Below are 18,282 nucleotides of genomic sequence, written 5' to 3'. Positions count from 1 at the left end.
ACTTTGAGGTAAGACGGAGATGGGGGATTGTGTATTCCGCAGCGCCAGACCGCGATAGAGTGAGGGACCCATGTCACGATAATTCAACCGCGATAGAGCGAAACCGTGATGCGGTAATCCGTGGTCGGGGCAGGCCGACTGTCGTTGTCAATCATGCAATATTTTTCAAAGGTGTTTTGAATTTTTTTTTTTTTTGTTACTTGTCTTTGCAGAGAAACAAATGAAACTGGTTTCTTGTTCCAACTGTTCCCAGTTGTTCGACCTGGAAGTTTTCAATCCGCACAAGACTCGGACCATTTGTCAAGAAACTGGCACATTTAGCATCGCGTCTTACAACAGCAATTGTAAACATTGTACAGAGACCCTCAAGAATACCCAAGGAAGTGAGAGACCACACAAGTGTTCTGTGTGTGATGAATCATTTACCTTATCATCTTTAAATATTCATGAAAAAACACACACAGGTGAGAAGCCCGGCAAGTGTTCTTTGTGTCCTGAAGCCTTTGCTCAATCAATTTTTTTAAATGAACATCAAAGAATGGATGCAGGTGAGATGTCTTACAAGTGCTCTATGTGCAACAAGTCATTCAGTTTTATCTCGGAGTTGAAAACGCATGAAAGAATCCATTTGTTTCTGAAGCCTTTCAGGTGTTCTTGCCTCAAAGCCTTCACTCACTCATCAAGCTTCTACGAACATCAAAGAATACACACAGGTGATCCCATAAATGGAGATTACAACCAACGTGAGAAGCCGTACAAGTGTACTGTGTGTCTTAAAGGCTTTAGATGTTCAAAAACTTTGAAGAAACATGAAAAAATACATACGCGAGAGAAGCTCAACAAGTGTTTTGTTGGCAACAAGGTTTTTGATCATTCCGCACACTTCTATGAACATAGCAAAATGCACAGTGAAGCAAGACCACACAAGTGCTCTGTTTGCAGCAAGGTGTTCATCACTTTATCATCTTTGAAAGCTCACCAAAGAACACACACGGGTGAGAAGCCATACCAGTGTTCCATGTGCGGAAAGAATTTTCCAACTTCCTATTCAATGAAAAGACATGAAATAATTCACACTGGAGAGAAGCCGTACAAGTGTTCTGTGTGTCTTAAGGGCTTTAGTCTTTCGCAAACTTTGAAGAAACATCAAAGAATACATACACGAGAGAAGCTCTACAAGTGTTTTGTTTGCAACAAGGTTTTTGATAATTCCTCACATTTCTATGAACATAAAAAAACACACAGTGAAACAAGACCACACAAGTGTTCTGTTTGCAGTAAGGTGTACATCGCTTTATCATCTTTGAAAGCTCACCAAAGAAGACACACAGGTGAGAAGCCATACCAGTGTTCCGTGTGCAGCATGAATTTTACAACTTCCTATTCAATGAAAAGACATGAAATAATTCACACCAGAGAGAAACCATACAAGTGTACTGTGTGTTTTGAAGTCTTTGGTCGATTGGTTTTCTTTAAGATTCATCAAATGATTCATACAGGGGAAGAGCCTCACAAGTGTTCTGTGTGCGACAAATCATTTACTGCGTTATCATCTTTAAAACTACATCAAAAAATACACAGTGGAGAAAAGCCGTACAAGTGTTCTGTTTGCAGCAAGGATTTTACAACTTTCTATTCAATGAAAAGACACGAAATAATTCACACAGGAGAGAAGCCGTACAAATGTTATGTGTGTCTCAAGAGCTTTAGTCTTTCGCAAACTTTGAAGAAACATCAAAGAATTCATTCAAGAGAACAGCTGTATAAGTGTTCTGTTTGCAATAAGTATTTGCAAACTTCCAATTCGATGAAAAGACATGAAAGAATTCACACTGGAGAGAAGCCCTACAAGTGTTCTGTGTGTCTTAAGGGCTTTAGTCTTTTGCAAAGTTTAAAGAATCATCAATTAATACATACAGGAGAGAAGCCATTCAAGTGTTTTGTGCGTCATAAGGCCTTTAATCAATCATCGAATGTACACGTTCATGAAATGGTACACACAGGGGAGACACCTTACAAATGTTGTGTGTGTCTTGAGGGCTTTAGTCTTTTGAAAACTTTGAAGAAACATCAAATAATTCATACAGGAGAACAGCCGTATAAGTGTTCTGTTTGCAATAAGCATTTGCAAACTTCCAATTCAATGAAAAGACATGAAAGAATTCACACTGGAGAGAAGCCCTACAAATGTTCTGTGTGTCTTAAAGGCTTTTGTCTTTTGCAAACTTTGAAGCAACATCAAAGAATACATACAGGAGAGAAGCCATACAAGTGTTCTGTCTGTCATACGGCCTTCAGTCAATCATCACATTTACACCGTCATCAAAGAACACACACACAAGAGAATCCCACAAAAGAAGATAACAATCAACGAGAGAAGCCCTACAATTGTTCTGTGTGCAACAAATCATTGACGAGGTTATCATCTTTGAAACTGCATCAAAAAATACATAGTGGAGAGAAGCCTTACAAGTGTTCTGTTTGCAGCAAGGATTTTCGAACTTCCTATTTAATGAAAAGACATGAAATAATTCACACAGATGATAAGCCCTACAAGTGTTCTGCATGTGGCAATGCGTTTGTTTGTCCATCATATTTATATAAACATCAAAAAGTACACAAAAAAGGAGAGAGGCTTCACAAGTGAATGTTCACATTTGCAGAACAAAAACATTTCCATTACGAGAAAATTAGCAGAATACGATACTCCCCATAGTGTTCAGGTATATCCTACAATTTAAATTAAACAAGTAAAAATGACATTAAAATGCCATAGCCCCTGTTGTTTTAGTAATTTTGCTGTACGGAGTTAAAGGGCTAGCCCATATTTATGTTCAAATAATATGACCGCCAGTCAGCCATCTTGGATCTGATCTCGAAAAAAAAATGACGTGCATATGTAAGCCTTCATTCATTATCTGTTTGCCAAGTTTGAACGAGATCGGTAAATGCTTGTCCGGGAAACGGTTGAGGACGTGTTCGACACCGGATTTTTTTAAAACTAAAATGGCCGTCAGCCGGTCATATTTGATTGCGTTGCAAAACAAAATGATGTGCTTATGTATACCATCATTTGTTGTCTTTGTGCCAAGTACGAATAAAATCGGTCCATACATATCCGAGATATGGTTGCGGATGCACGCACGCACTGACACGAAAATCAAATCCATAAGTCCCTGTTTCCGACTAAGTCCAACAGGGGGTTAATAAAGATTGTAAAAGTCGTATAAAAAATTATTTCCTGAATTACCGCCATTGTTGCAGTGTCTGTTACACTGTGGTGGAATTACTCGAACCTCCAGCGGAGTCGAACATCCCTCCAGTAACTCCAGTGCAAGTTGAACCATTTAAATTCACATATGCACAGGAAAGAAAACAAATGTGCAAAGATACACCAAGATGTTGTCCTGCGTACCTCTTCTCTCAGAGTTCCGTTCACAAGCCGAGCTTTTTTATAGCAAAATTATTTGCATAGAAAGGGGGAAAGAGGGGGCATGGGTAGAGCAAAGAACAGTACATGTTTTCTTAGAAAAACTACATATTACTCAATGTTCCTCAGTCTGTTAATTAGCAGAACACCATATATGGTTTGTGTGCGAGTATGGGAACACTGGTCACAATGTGCAAGCATGAGAATTCATCTCCCACTCAATCAATCATGCAGGCAAATGTGTGTGCTGCTTCCTTTCTTGAAGGACGTGATGTGCATAAATCGTGCATAAAAACACTTTCATTTGCCTTCACTCTGGGTTAGATCATTTACCCATGATCCTTCTTGGTGACACAACTCCATATATGGTGACAAAACGACTTTAGTTAATTACAATGTTTTGCAATAGACTTTATACCTTTACAAGCATTTGAAAGCATAAGTATGTTTTTTAGCTATTAGTTTAAGTCGCAATAAGAATACAGAGCTGTATCAATTATGTCCCCGTGGACCTGATATGCATGTCCATGGGGCTCATGTTTGTAATCACACAAGCTTCAATCTTGTCAATTAATACTCACACATGGGTATAATTAATACCGAATCACAGATACATACTCATAAAATGAATGTAATAATCATGTTTCCAATGAGCTTTGAAATCAATCAATATCTATCATCCAGGTTTTTGCGAATATATTTATTATATGGGCTAAAAGCCTTTATTTGCGAAGTTAAATAAATCATTCGGCTTAATTGGACCACAGCCAAAAAAAACCACAAAGCTAATATTTTACAATAAATTTTCCACCACAACACCACCCTATCTAACACATTACATTAGTTATTCATACTGATGTTTCTGTCATTTATTGACATCCTTAAAAACAGTATGTTTCCTGTTTGGAATGATTTTCAATTTTGCAAAATACAACAAAAAATAATTAGAATAAGACTAATTCTGAAGTCATCCCTCTCCCCCAAAAAACAAAACCAAAGCTATAAACCAATTTGCAGTGTCAGTATTCCAATATAGAGGTGCAATTATATACTGGCCACAATTGGAGATCGACAATCAAGACACCAAAACAAGGAAACTTCAAACTATTCACAATATGTTCTACAACAAGCTCAAATGAGCTAAGATCCTCGTCCTCTTAATGATGACGTCATAAAAACGAATATGATGTCATTTTTATGTATCAGGTTTGCGATAAATTATCTGTGCTAATGCCCGGCTTGATTCCCGCAAACAAAATTCAAACTGCTTGCCGAGTTTCGGAGATAATGGTATAGGCGATTTCCATTAGCGGCGATATTATGACGTCAACTTTTTTTCTCGGAAGGAATGAATAAATTGATCATAATCAAGTAATTAATTGAATAATCAAAAAAATACCGTTTTTGCCAAAGCACATCTTCACTTTTGTCTCCAAATGTCAGCTTCCCCGCTCAAAGGATGGCTGAGATAATCGCTCGGACAAACAAACAAGACAATAAGAAAACAAACGAGTAGCGGTACATTCAAAGTACACCGCCCCCATGCTAAATAAATAAAAACACAAGAAGGGCACTCGGTAGAGCACATACCTCCACCACGCAATGCCTGATCCAGGAGAACATATCGGGCCCAATACATTTTTGAGATATCGTGCTACATATCGTTTTTGGCCCGATCTCTCAATGTTGAAGAATCACTTTAAACATGCTCAAATGAGCTAAGATCCTCGTCCTCTTAATGATGACGTCATGAAAACGAATATTACGTCATTGTGATGTATCAAGTTTGCGATAAATTCTCTGTGCTAATGCCCGGCTTGATTCCCACAAAGAAAATTCAAACAGCTTGCCTAGTTTCGGAGATAATGGTATAAGCGATTTCCATTCGCGGCGATATTATGTCAACTTTTTTATAGGAAGAATTTACAAAATCGGAGATGGTTACTGTCTGCACGTGGGCTTTCTGCATATACATGGCAAGTTTCACGAAGATCCGATGAAAACTCTGGGTTGTGAAACAAAAAATGTCAAAAAATAGGAATGACGTCATAAAAATTGATATTACGTCATAGTGATGTATCATATGTGTGGTAATTCATCTCTGCTAATGTCCTGTTCGATTCCCGCAAACAGAATTCAAAAAGCTTGCCTAGTTTCGGAGATAATTTTTAGGCGATTTCCATCAGCGGAGATATTTTGACGTCATAACTTTTTTTTCTAGGAGGAATTTTCAAAATCAGAGATGGTTACTGTCTGCGCAGGGAATTTGTAGATATATATGCCAAGCTTCAGGAAGTTTCGATGAAAACTGGAGGCTGTAAAACAAAAAAGTCCACAAGAAGAAGATGAAGAACTACGACGTGAGTAAGACTTGGAGATCCTTCACGAGGATCTAAAAACCAATGCATACTGAGGTTGTACTTACCGAGGCGAGAGGGAGGAGATGGTTTGAGGGAGCTCAACCAAATGCACAGAACATCGTGCGTCGGACATGCGGAGTATGTGAAAAGCCCAACAGATTATTGGATGAGATTTGTACACAAGCAAGAAAACAACAAACCCGAAAAGAGATCCTAAATCCATTGAGCAACAAACTTGCAAAAACAGGTGCAAATGAAGGATACCACACAGGAAAATTAAACAGAAAGAAACACAGCCCCATGATCGCAAAGAAAAAAAAAGGGTTAATTATAAAAAAAATAAAATCAGCAGATATACTCTGACAAATGGGAGAATGACAAAAGAGCGGGAAGATTTTTTTTTTAGAGTTTGACAGGACAGTGATTGACAAGGAAGGTTCATTGGAATGGTTAAGAAGTGGTCAATTTATTTGAGATGGGGGAACGAGTCGTCATCACTGCCCAAGTCCAAGGACATTATACGAATGCCTTAAAGAAAATGGTGGGATTGAGTCAATCGGCCAAATACAGGTTTTGTCGGGAAGAAACAAAGTACCAGCCATCTCCTTTCGAGATGTTAAAAACTCGTGTGGGAACAACTGCACACAGAATGACATTACAGTGTCTGTCGAGTAATCCACTGGCACATCTGTAAACATTACAACATCCCAGTTCCAGAACAATCATGGAAGCATGAACTAAAAGGGATAATTGAGAACAAGGACGTAATGCTCACATACAACCTGATGATCCCATTGAGCGTAAACACGGAAAACGAAGCATTGTGACCCCATATAGTACTTGGGTATAAAAAAAGAAAAAAATGGCATTGCTAATTGAGGTTTCCAGTTCCCAGCAATTTTGGCATAAACAACGCAGAAATCAAGAAAATGACCAAATACCAAGACCTCAAAAATGAAGGGAAAAGATCCTGGAATCTGAAGAGCACCAAAATTGTACCAGTTATCAGTGGAGCAATGGGAATGCTGAAGAAGAACCATTCAAAGATATAACAAAACCATCCCTGGGAATATTACTACAAACAAACTGCAGTTGGAAGCTGTCCGTCCGGGGCTCAGTGACGATCCTGAAAAGAGCCGTCAGAACAAAACTTTGAGAACAACACTTCACAGCTTGATCCATGAATCATGGCTCCCATCCCTCCCCTTTACCGAAATGGAGTTGGATACATCGAGACCTGGGAGGAATCCGTTCCACCTTCTGAAACAAGCACATGGAGATAACCAGCAACACGCATGCACGCACACACACACACACACACACACACACACACACACACACACACACACACACACACACGATTACAAAACCCCATCTCCCGCTGCGTGGGGGATGGGCTCATTAAAGCAAAATTAACCAAACAAAACGAAGAGAAGAATACAGTAAGTTGAAAAGGCAAAAATAAGTGAATGGTCACCAACAAATGCAAAACTTCTGCCAATGCCAAAATGGATGGATATGGCATATACTTGGGATGAAAGTCCCAGAGTACAAACTTTCGAAGAGTAGGAGCACCCAACAGACTGCAGTGGAGCTGCACAGCCGATGGAGCTACCAAAGGCAAGTACAGCCACACAAGAGGAACCGGGATACTGGTCTTCTCAGGAAGCAGAAGATAATGACAACCTATCACAATGACAGAAAGAGAAGCTGTGCAACAGGAGGGCAACTCAGACCATGGCTCAACACCAGAAGCCCAACAGCAGGACCGTAATATATCATAAGGAAACTAGAAGGGCACTCAATAGAACACATACTTCTGCTCCGCCAGGCTGAAAGAGTATACAGTTTGCATCCCACTGATAGGCCCGGTCTATATCTGGACCTGAAACAAGATCTAAATGGCTTGTTGTTGTCACACGCCCAACCTGTCCACCAAGTTTCGTCCGAATCCGTCCACAACTTTTTGAGACATCATGCTCTATATCGTTCTTGGGCCCATCTCTCAATGGTGAAGAATCACTCAAAAACATTTTTTTATTATTATATCCAGATTTGGATCTTCACCAAAATCGAATCAATTCGTCGTTGTCACACACCCAAACTCTGCACCAAGTTTCATCCAAATGTCCATAACTTTTTTGAGATATCCTGTTCACAAACATACAGGGGTGAAAACATAACCGCTGTCCACCCTCGGTGGCAGAGATAATGATGCAGACCCACTACTGGGAAGAAAGAACAAATCCAAACCGCAAACCCAGACCAGAGGACACCTACAAGGACCGGATAGGAGCAATAATGGGAGATAATAATGAGAAAGAAGACTGAGAAGATAAGTGGAAGGAAAAACAGGAAATGTGGAAGGAGGTGGGCTTGGGGAGATTGTTCTGCTTTTCATCTTTTTCAATGTTTCCTCATCTTTCTTTAAGAGGACATTCCAGAGTGGTGAGCAATATTCCAACTTGGGACTTACCAAGTTTGTTTGTGGTTATTTTTGTTTATTCTGGTGAGGCTTGTGGAGGAGCTTGGAATAAATGAGGGAAAACTAACCATGAAATCTGATTTTGTAATAAATATTACTTCATTCCAGGATCATTTTCATGACGGTGTGAAAAAGTCCGTTTCTGAAAGTTCCCTTGACTAGGTTTGGCATCGTAGACGTGGAATTGGATTGGATAATGCAATTTGCTTAATCCCATTGTGAGTCTCACTTGGAGTCCTGCTCACACTCTGACGAATCTTCTTCAGTCTCACGACCACTTTCAGATTCTTCAAGTTACGAAGAAGAGTCTATCTCCATAAAATGGTCTCTTGCTGTAGTACCATTGGCTGTTGGACTGGTTTGGACGACCTGACATTTTCTACATGGTGTTACCTTCCTTCTGTCCTTCAGGTTCTTCTTCTGCTCCACTACCTCTGTAATAAGATCACCAGATTCTTTGACTTTGGTCCATTTATGGAAATGTGGAGAAGTGAATAAAATCCATAAAACAACATGTGTTGCTTGATTCTGTTTCTCAGTCTTATTTTAACTCCTTCACAGTGGAATACACCACAACTGAAAAAACACAACCCTCTTCAAGAATTCCTGCTTGTATGAAGAGGTCATGTAACCCAGCATGACCAAACAGAATACCAGGACATGCCATGAAGCACATTGTTGTTTGTAAAGGATGCTGGTGTAGAACAGTGGACTTTGTTGATTGGTCAAGATGTTTGTTTGATGACCATGACCTTGATAGCTTTGACCGAGAGCCACATTTCAACGATTATCCGAGCAGAGCATGAACTTTTCCATATTCACGATCCGTTGTTCTTTCAGTCATCTGCACAGGCATTACAACTGTCATGGACCATTTTGACCCCGTTAGACCCTTTAGAACCCCTAAGACTCTTAAGACCCCTTGGAATCCTTTTTGACCTTCACACCTTTCAGACCTTTTAATACCCTTTAGACCCCTTTGACCTGTAAACCCGTTAGACCAGTGGTTCCCAAAATTTGGAATCGCATTTGCTTCCTGACCCAAATGGTACTGGTACCTGCGATTAAAATTGTCGGAGAAAATGCCTTCGAGGTGAAACCCCCCCCAAAAAACTGGTTCTTGAGGGTTTTTTTTTTCCAAGTTTGGATCGTGGCCTTGGGTTTGGGAACCCCTGCTTTAGATGTTTTAAGACCCTAATTTTGTCTGACAGTAAAACAAGATTGAAAATCATTCCAAACAGAAACATGTTTTTTGGGTTGTTATAAAACACACAAATAATATGCATGAAGAACTCATTTAACATGTGAAATAAGATGGTGTAAATGAGGGTGCATCACGTCAGTAAACTTTTGATTCAATGGTTGATTTTTTAATTTTATTTTATATTATTTCGACAGCCTCAAAACTTTTATTTTATTACCCTCGCGAGAGGAGAGCATATTGCATTTTGGTCCGCTCGGTTGTTTGTGTGACTGTTTGTCCGCACAGAACGTGAGTGGTTGTATTAATTACATTAAACCCCTATATAACTTCAGGTCAGCTCGGGTATGGGAGCATGTGCCGGAGCAGCGTGTCGCTGCGTCTACTTTCCATCGGTACTCCAGGGGCTTCCATCTGGCCATCCCCCAGGCAGATGCCTAACCCATTCCCATCACCTTGAGATGCTGATCAGCCTGCTGCAATCACGAGGCACGTGGTCGGTCCATTGGCCTCCTCTGCTCACGAGACTCCCTCGCTGAGAGAATGTTGAGCAAGATCAATTTCAGGAAAACGAGCCACATGTCCATACAGCCGCAGCTGACGCTCACGGACTATGCAGCTAACAAATTTCATTTGAGTCTCTCTTTGCAACTGTTCGTTGGACATAAAGTGTGACCAGCAAGAGCCAAGGATTCTCCGAAGAGACCTGGTGCCAAAGGAATTAAGTCTCCGTCTCAGATCCCTGGTCAGAGTCCAAGTCTCGCACCCATAGAGCAAAACTGGAAGCACCAAGGACCTGAAGACTCGGACTTTCGTCCTCCCGCACAGGTACCGGCAGCGCCACACCCCATGATCCAGTGAATCCATGACTCCCCAGGCCCGACCCAGACGTCTGTTGACCTCTGGCTCACAGCCAGCAGAGACATGAATATCACTGCCAAGGTAAGTGAATCTCTCCGTGACCTCAACATCCTCACCACAAACAGGTACAGGCAAGATAGTAGCATCCAAGATGTCATTGAAAGCCTGGATCTTAGTTTTGACCCAGGAAACCCGTAATCCCAGTGGCTCCGACTCCTCATTCAGCACCTCGAGGGCCCCCAAAAGGATATTCAAAGACTCCACAAAGATGACTGCATCATCTGTGAAATTAAGGACAGATATCTTGACATTCCCAAATGACACACCGCAGCTTGATCTCTCCAACATCCTCCCCAGAATCCAGTCCATGCAAGCGCTGAAAAGTGTGTGGGCCAGTACACACCCCTGAAGAACTCCAGTAACTACTGGAAATCAGTCGGAGATGGTACCACCACATCTCACAGCACTCTCAGTACCAGAGTATAGTTCAGACATCAGATCGATCAGTTTTGGTGGCACCCCACAAAGACTAAGAATCCTCCAGAGGACATCCCGATTCACTGAATCGAACGCTTTACAGAGATCAACATAGGCTGCAAGCAGCCCCTGCTGAAACTCTCATCTGCGTTCGGTGAGGACACGAAAGGCAAAGATACGGTCAATCGTTGACCTCTTTGGTGTAAAGCCTGACTGCTCTGGGCACTGGTGCTCAATCAGATGATGGTGAACCGTATCAAGAATTACCCGAGCAAAGATATTGCCCGGCACTGAAAGCAGCGTCACCCCTCGGTCGTTGTTGCAGTCCTGGTGATCACCCTTCCCTTTCCAGAGAGGGACACAACAAGGCCTCGCTTCCAGTCAGTTGGGATGATGCCTGTGTTCCAGGCAGAGCACAGAACTGCATGCAACGACACGAGTACAGCATTTTCACCAGCCTTGTGAACTTCAGCATGGATGAAACAGATTCCAGGAGCTTTACTCCATTTCGACTGGTTCACCGCAGCCTGTTTTTCCACAAACGAAGGTGGACCACAGTTGATTGGAAGGTCAGCAATCGGGATTGTAACACCCCTGACATCCAACTCAAGAGCTGGTGGATCAGCCTGGTACAGCCGCTCAAACTAACCGGCCCAGCGGGCCTTCACTTCGGACTCCTCTGTCAAGAGCCCTCCACCCTCTGCTCTAACTGCAGTATACCGAGGGATGGGCTTGGAGGAACGCAATGCGCAAATTCCCCTGGAAGCAGGTCGAGAATCACTTGGCCACAGGTGATGGTCTATTTCCTCACAGATTCCTTGTACATAGGCTCCTTGTCCACCCTTAGTGCACGTACAGTTTTACGCCTCAACTCACTGAACACCTCAGCTCTGCCATGAAACCTGGCCCTTCGACTCTGGTCAATGGTTTCCAGTGTCCCTTAAGAGACAAAATTCTTCTTCGTCCTATGGTGAGTTCCAAGACATCCACCGGAAACATCAAGGATGGTGGTCTTGAAGGCACTCCACAACTCTTCAGGATTCCCCAAAGCACCCAGACCCCCCCCCTCCCAAATCTCCACTCAGCCTGTTCACAAACTCTGCAGCCATCCTCTCATCCTTGAGCTTGCCAACAAACAGCCTAGGCTGGGATGGTATCATTCTCCCAGATTTAATCTGCAACTTCAGAGTTGCAACTTCTACAAGCTTGTAGTCAGTATTGAGGAACTGAACACTCTGGTGGACCCTGCAGTTCTTCATCATGCTCCAGCGACCATCAACGAGCACATGGTGAATCTCCTTTGCCACACCACCATCTTTCGAATACCAAGTCCAGCGATGAGCTTGTCGGTGCTGAAACCATGAACCGGCCACCCTAAGTCCATGACTTGTTGCAAAGTCAAGGAACTTGGTGCTCTTCTGGTTCACAGTTCCAGACCCCTGTGGTCCAACACACGTCTCTTAACCATCCTTCTCAGCTCCAGTCGATGCAATTAATTCCCCCAAGACTAGAAGAGTATCTCGCCTGGGGTACTGATCAACCAGAGACCTAAGCATGGCTCAGAATGTGACCTTCACGGTGAGATCACTCACCTCAATCGGAGCAGAAACAGAGACTAAGGAAACAACACCCAAGGAGTGACGAATCCTTAGTCTCATAATACGCTCGTTGACCTGTGTTACTTCAGTTATCATTGGAGTCAGTTTCTTGGACACAGCTACAGCAACTCCTTGGGAATGGTAATCATCAGAGCGACCAGACCAATAGTAGGTGTAACCAACCGCCATGATCTCGCCACTATCTGGTCTCCAAACCTCAGTGAGTGCTGCATTACCAATGTTCAAACACTTTAACTCAGATGATAACAGTGGCAGGTGATCATCCTCTCTTAGAGAAAGGACATTCAAGGCACCCACCCCAAGGGACCACCTCAGGTTAACCCAAGGAGACCACCGTCTGGTGGACAACACCTCAGCACCACCCCAGCACACACTAACACAATCTGACCTGGGAAGGTGACCCCATGGTTTTCCTCCAGGAGGGCAGCTGCAGAGGAAGTACTCCCATGGAGTGGGTTTTCAATTATCTTTACGGTTTTCTTGTGTTTTGTGGAGTGAAGAGTTTTACGGTGGCCGGAGTGCAAATTCTGCCACCAACCTCCTAAAAAAAAGTAACCCAACTGCAGGAGGACGTCCACAGACACAGTTGGGCACAAGATATGGATGGCCGTTGGCTCACAACGAGCTCCTCCGTCCTTTGAGATTGACATTTATTGGTATATATTTGATGTACCATACCTGTTTTCCTCAGCATCTGTGCCGCTGAAGCAGTTTCCTGAACAAGGGTTATACTGGGTGGTTTGCCATTGCCTTCCCAGCAGTAGTTCAGGCAGGAACTTGTAATTTGGCCACAGTGCTGGTGATAGCTCACTCACTCTTCATGAAGGACACCGTGGGGATCTTTGACATCCATTAATTAATGTCGAAGACAGGACACCCAGTTTAATGTCCATCAGAGGGACGACACATACAATTCACCCAGCCTGTGAAATTCTGCGATGATATTTTATATCTGGACCGAGATTAAAACTCAGGATGACAGCTTCGAGGCGAGTGTGGGTACCTCGAGGTCAGCCGAGGTCGTATCTTAACGCACTGTTAATAAACAAACTGTGATGACATGTTGTACGTATACTGTTGTGGATTTCAGAATCAGATCCGATTAATGCACACAGCATCCATGTCCTCAGGCAGTTATTTCCATAAATGCATGTTCAGAAAAGACCCATCCTCTTGTCTGGTGGGATTCTAACTCTTTGATGCATTGGAGAAGCAGAGAGAATACGTTCCCTTTCTTTCCTATGGGATAACCTTTTCCTCTTTACGACACGTTCATGACATGATCTTACTTCAGTTTTCATTTCTGCATGAGCGATATTCACTGTTCGTGCATGTGATAGATCGCCGTTAGCCCAACGGAGACTCATTCTATTCCCTTTCCATCAAGACACATTGGCTTGGAAATACACGATTTATTTACACATTTAAATTTGTATAAATTTACACAGCGGATACAGGACCGATCGCTTAACCAACAAATTTGGATACCAAAATATTTTTTAATTTCAACAATTTTCTGGAAGAAATGGTGCATTATTTGAAAAAAAAGTGCAATGGTGCCAATATTTTTTGAAATGACTATTTATAGAATAGTTACCCCCATGCAGTCTTGCGCAGTCCCCATTGCAGGCAGCAAATTTGTAATTAATAAAATTTAATTCAAATAAAATGGAAGACCAAATAAAATAACTACTGCATTGGAGTCATCAGATGGAACCCAAATAAGCAAAGATTAAGTCGTCAGGAGGAACCTGGATAGGATTCAGGTTTCAGCTGCTACTCTTCTACATTCAAACCCATCCGGGCACAGCCAAGTGAGCGTAATTCCAAAAAAAATAATCAAAAAGAACCCAAAATTAAAAAACAAAAAAAATTAAACAAAATTATGAAATTTCACATCGATTGATGCAGCGGTTCAAGAGAAGGAATTAAAAAAATATATTTTCCTTCAATCCAAAATAGTTACCAAACCGTGTGACCGATCAAGTATTCATGAACACCTTGGTATCTCCAAGGCTTACGGAATATGTGTGTGAAGTTTCCCCTTGAGCTGTCCAGCCCTTCTGGAGAAGATTTTTAAAGGTTTGAGAGTAAATCCAAGATCGCTGCCAAACCATGTGACCTATGACATCATAGGTGGGGAACTTTTTGTTCCACATGGATAGGCGGTTGTACCGGTTGTATCTGTTGATGTACCTGTGATGTTTCTCCTCAATCTGTTGAGCCGTTTCAGAGATTTCTGAAGGTTTAAAAAAAAAAAAAAATTCTGCTGCTGAACCAGGTGACCGACGAGGTAATTTTTTTTCTGTTGATCAATTTATCCCCAGATGACCCTCAATTTTTCACACTGATCGGATGTAGCATTTTACGTATGCAACTATGACATCATAATGAAGGCACCCTATGACATCAAAAAAAAATCACATTCCCCATGGGGAGTACATGGCAAGTGCCAAATTTCAATTTTTTCCATGGAGCGGTTTCGGAGATACAGAGGTCCAACGTTTCTCCTTTTTTCCAACATGGCCACCACACCACGTGACATTTGACGTCATAATTATCATTGAAAAATTATCCAGGAGGAGGTGCGCCAATGGTGAAAATTGTGTCCATTGGACCAACAATTGCAGAGAAAATTTTTTTCTTACTGCCTGGATCAAGCATTGCACTTGTCAAATTTGACGTCATAATGAAGGCACCGATGACATCATCATTGACATATCTTATTCCCCATGGGGAGTACTTGACAATGAGCTATGTGTAGTTTTTTTTTCCATGGAGCGGTTTTGGAGATATAGAGGTGCAACGTTTTTTTGGTTTTTCAAAGACGCCTGTACCACGTGACCCATGATGTCATAACTCTGAGTAAAAAAATTCTACAGGAGGAGGCGCACTGCTGGTAAAAATCTCATGACAAATCGACCAACAGTTGCAAAGAAATGTTTTTTTTTCATTGCTTATCGAATGAAGCGTTGCACTTGTTGAATTATGACGTCATAATTACGACTAAAAAAATTCTACAGGAGGAGGCGCACCTATTTGTAAAATTTCATGCCAATCAGACTCACGGTTGCTGAGAAAATGAATTTTAAAAATGCAGACACGTACATGCACGTACGTATGGCACATGTACACGACCAATATGTCAGAACAGCTGTACACACAACGACACAACAGAATTTTTAAAGTAATCCGCTGGTACATCTGCAAAAACTTTGATATTCCAGTTGCAGAGAATTTGTGCGAACATGGACCAAAAGCAATCACTGAAAACATGAAAGTACCACTCACATGCTATCTAATGATCCCATTGAGTGTGAACATCGAAAACAAAGCATTGCGACCAGATATCATACTTAGGTAGAAAAAAAATGAGAAGAAGAAGGCATTACTAATTGAGGTGTTAATGTTAGTAATTTTGGGCTAAACGATGCAGAAATCAAGAAAATAACCAAATACCAAGACCTCAAGAATGAAGTGAAAAAATCCTGGAAGCTGAAGAATGCCAAGGTTGTCCCAGTGATAGTTGGAGCTGCAGGAATGACAATGAAGGAAGAACCTCATAGAGATATTAAAAACCATCCCTGGGAATGGTACTTCAATCGAACTGCAGTTGGAAGCTGTCCGTGGCTCAGCGATGATCCTGAAGAGAGTCCTCGGCACCAAACTTTGACAACAGAAAACTTCACAGCTTGGTCCATGAATCGTGACCCCTTACTGAAATGAAGGTGGACACTTTGAGCCCACCCTGGGCAGACTCCATTCCACATTCTGAAACCTGTATGTGTAGATACCAATCAACGACACACACACACACACACACACACACACACACACACACACACACACACACACACACACACACACACACACACACACACACACACACACACACACACACACACACACACACACACACACACACACACACACACACACACTTTAAGACCTGGGGCACACACAGATACGTTGAGACCTGGGGTGGGAGCATTTAAAACTCATGCTGTCTTCCTGGCAAAGTTCTGCCTGCATGCATGTATGCTCATACATGCAGAAACTTTTGCACCCCACTGGTCAGCTCACTGAATCTGATTTGAATGCGCAACATTCCCCTCAACAGAGGAGGACGGGACACAGAGCAGGGGGAGGGTTGGGGGAGAGAAATAGAGAGTGGAGAGAGAGGGAGGGAAGAGGATGGGGGGGAGGGGAGTGGTCAGAGAGAGAGAGAGGAGCCAGGGTGGGAAAGAGAGAGAGAGAGAGGGGTGCAAGAGAGGGGGTAGGGTTGGGAAGGAGAGAGAGGGGTGTGATAGGGGTGAGAGAAGCAGAGGGGTAAGAGAGGGGAGGGGGGAAAAATGGAAAAGAGTGAGGGGGGAGAGGGATGAGGGAGGGAGAGGAGTGAGGGATGTGACGCCCAGTTTATTGTCCATCCGAGAGATGGCGCACACATTGATGAATCACCCTGCCTGTGAAACACCAGGATGGCAGTTTCCTGCTGGGTCGGAATTCAAATCCAGGATTCAAAGAGTGAGCATGCATACCTCTCGGCTTTCCTGCCATGATGTGGCGATTCATTATGAAAAACATTTTTTATTCATTGTGAGCATATAATTTATTTTGCCTTCCTCCCTCCAGTGTAGAACCCCGGTATCGCACTTGAAATTTTAAGAACGTGTGCCAAGTGGCTTCACCAAGCATTCCACAAAATGGTTGAAGAAACTTTTGTAAGCGAAACGTTTATTATCCTCCGCCATCGAAGATGGATGAAGGTTACTGTTTTCACCCTTGTCTGTTTGTTTGTTTGTTTGTTTGTGAACAGTATTACGGAAAAACTCCTGGACAGATTTCAACGAAACTTGGTGGGGGGATTAGGTATGGTCCAAGGATCATGCCATTAGATTTTGGACTTGGTCCAAAGTCCAATATGGCCGCTATGGCGGCCATTTTGAAAAAATATTTGAATTTTTGTTTTTGCATTTCTACATGTTTTAAGTGATTTCCAACTCCCCCAAAAAATTGTTAGAGAAAAAAACCCCAGAAATTTTGCAACTTTTTTTTTCAAAAAAATTTCAATTTTACTTGAAAAAATATTTGATTTTTTTTTTTGCATTTCTACATGTTTTAAGTGATTTCCAACCCCCCCCCCAAAAAAAAATTGTTAGAGAAAAAAAAAACAAAATTTTGCAACTTTTTTCAAAAAAATTTCGATTTTATTTGAAAAAATATTTGAATTTTTTTTTTGCATTTCTACATGTTTTAAGTGATTTCCAACCCCCCCAAAAAAATTGTTAGAGAAAAAAACCCCAGAAATTTTGCAACTTTTTTTTTCAAAAAAATTTCGATTTTATTTTTTGGGCATTTCTACATGCGCGTCGATCGAGTTTAGTTTATTCAATCGTGGTTCAGTAGAGTCTGATCTGTTTTGACCTACAATGAATAGGATATCAGGTTCACTTAAGTGACCCAGCAGTATTGGCAGCGGAGGTTTTGCACTCTACCGAGTGCTCCCCCTCTAGTTTTGTATTTGTATTTATCTATGCCAAAGTGATGGGAATTGTGGAAAATAAAATTTCATATTTTCAGTGAGACAGCCACCCCTTTGTGGTCGCAACACGTGGTCAACACATGTCAGTGGCCCCTGAACATTGTTCAAGTTCATTGATGCACTATTCAGTGACAATGTGGATATTGTAGAGCGCTCGCTAAGTGGCTTGAGCACTCCAATGAAATGTTTGATAAGAAACGGTGCGCTTGCCACACAATTAGCAATCACCAAACCGTCATATTAAACGTCCATCTCCTGGAGATGCCTGAAATGTCAAATATGTCCGAATTGGACAAATGAACACTAT

The 18,282-nt window shown here is 42.0% G+C and overlaps 1 protein-coding gene across 1 annotated transcript; it reads left to right on the top strand.

Annotated features, from left to right (window-relative positions):
* The first annotated feature begins 220 nt into the window (after nt 1-220).
* Nucleotides 221-3,156, top strand: LOC147009535 (uncharacterized). Its single transcript, XM_085861271.1, has one exon. The coding sequence runs from the start codon at nt 221-223 to the stop codon at nt 2,645-2,647; it is 2,427 nt and encodes an 808-aa protein (XP_085717397.1). The 3' UTR covers nt 2,648-3,156.
* Nucleotides 3,157-18,282: the final 15,126 nt, after the last annotated feature.

This window comes from Eptatretus burgeri, chromosome 17 (genome assembly GCF_056783735.1).
Source record: "Eptatretus burgeri isolate ZD-2024b chromosome 17, Ebu_testis_v1, whole genome shotgun sequence".
Classification (NCBI taxonomy): domain Eukaryota; kingdom Metazoa; phylum Chordata; class Myxini; order Myxiniformes; family Myxinidae; genus Eptatretus; species Eptatretus burgeri.
The sequence above is the reverse complement of the archived record's forward strand: the minus strand, read 5'-3'. Positions and strand labels throughout refer to the sequence as shown.

Coding starts and splice junctions, on each gene's coding strand:
- LOC147009535 (XM_085861271.1), top strand. CDS start 221: ATGAAACTGGTTTCTTGTTCCAACTGTTCCCAGTTGTTCGACCTGGAA.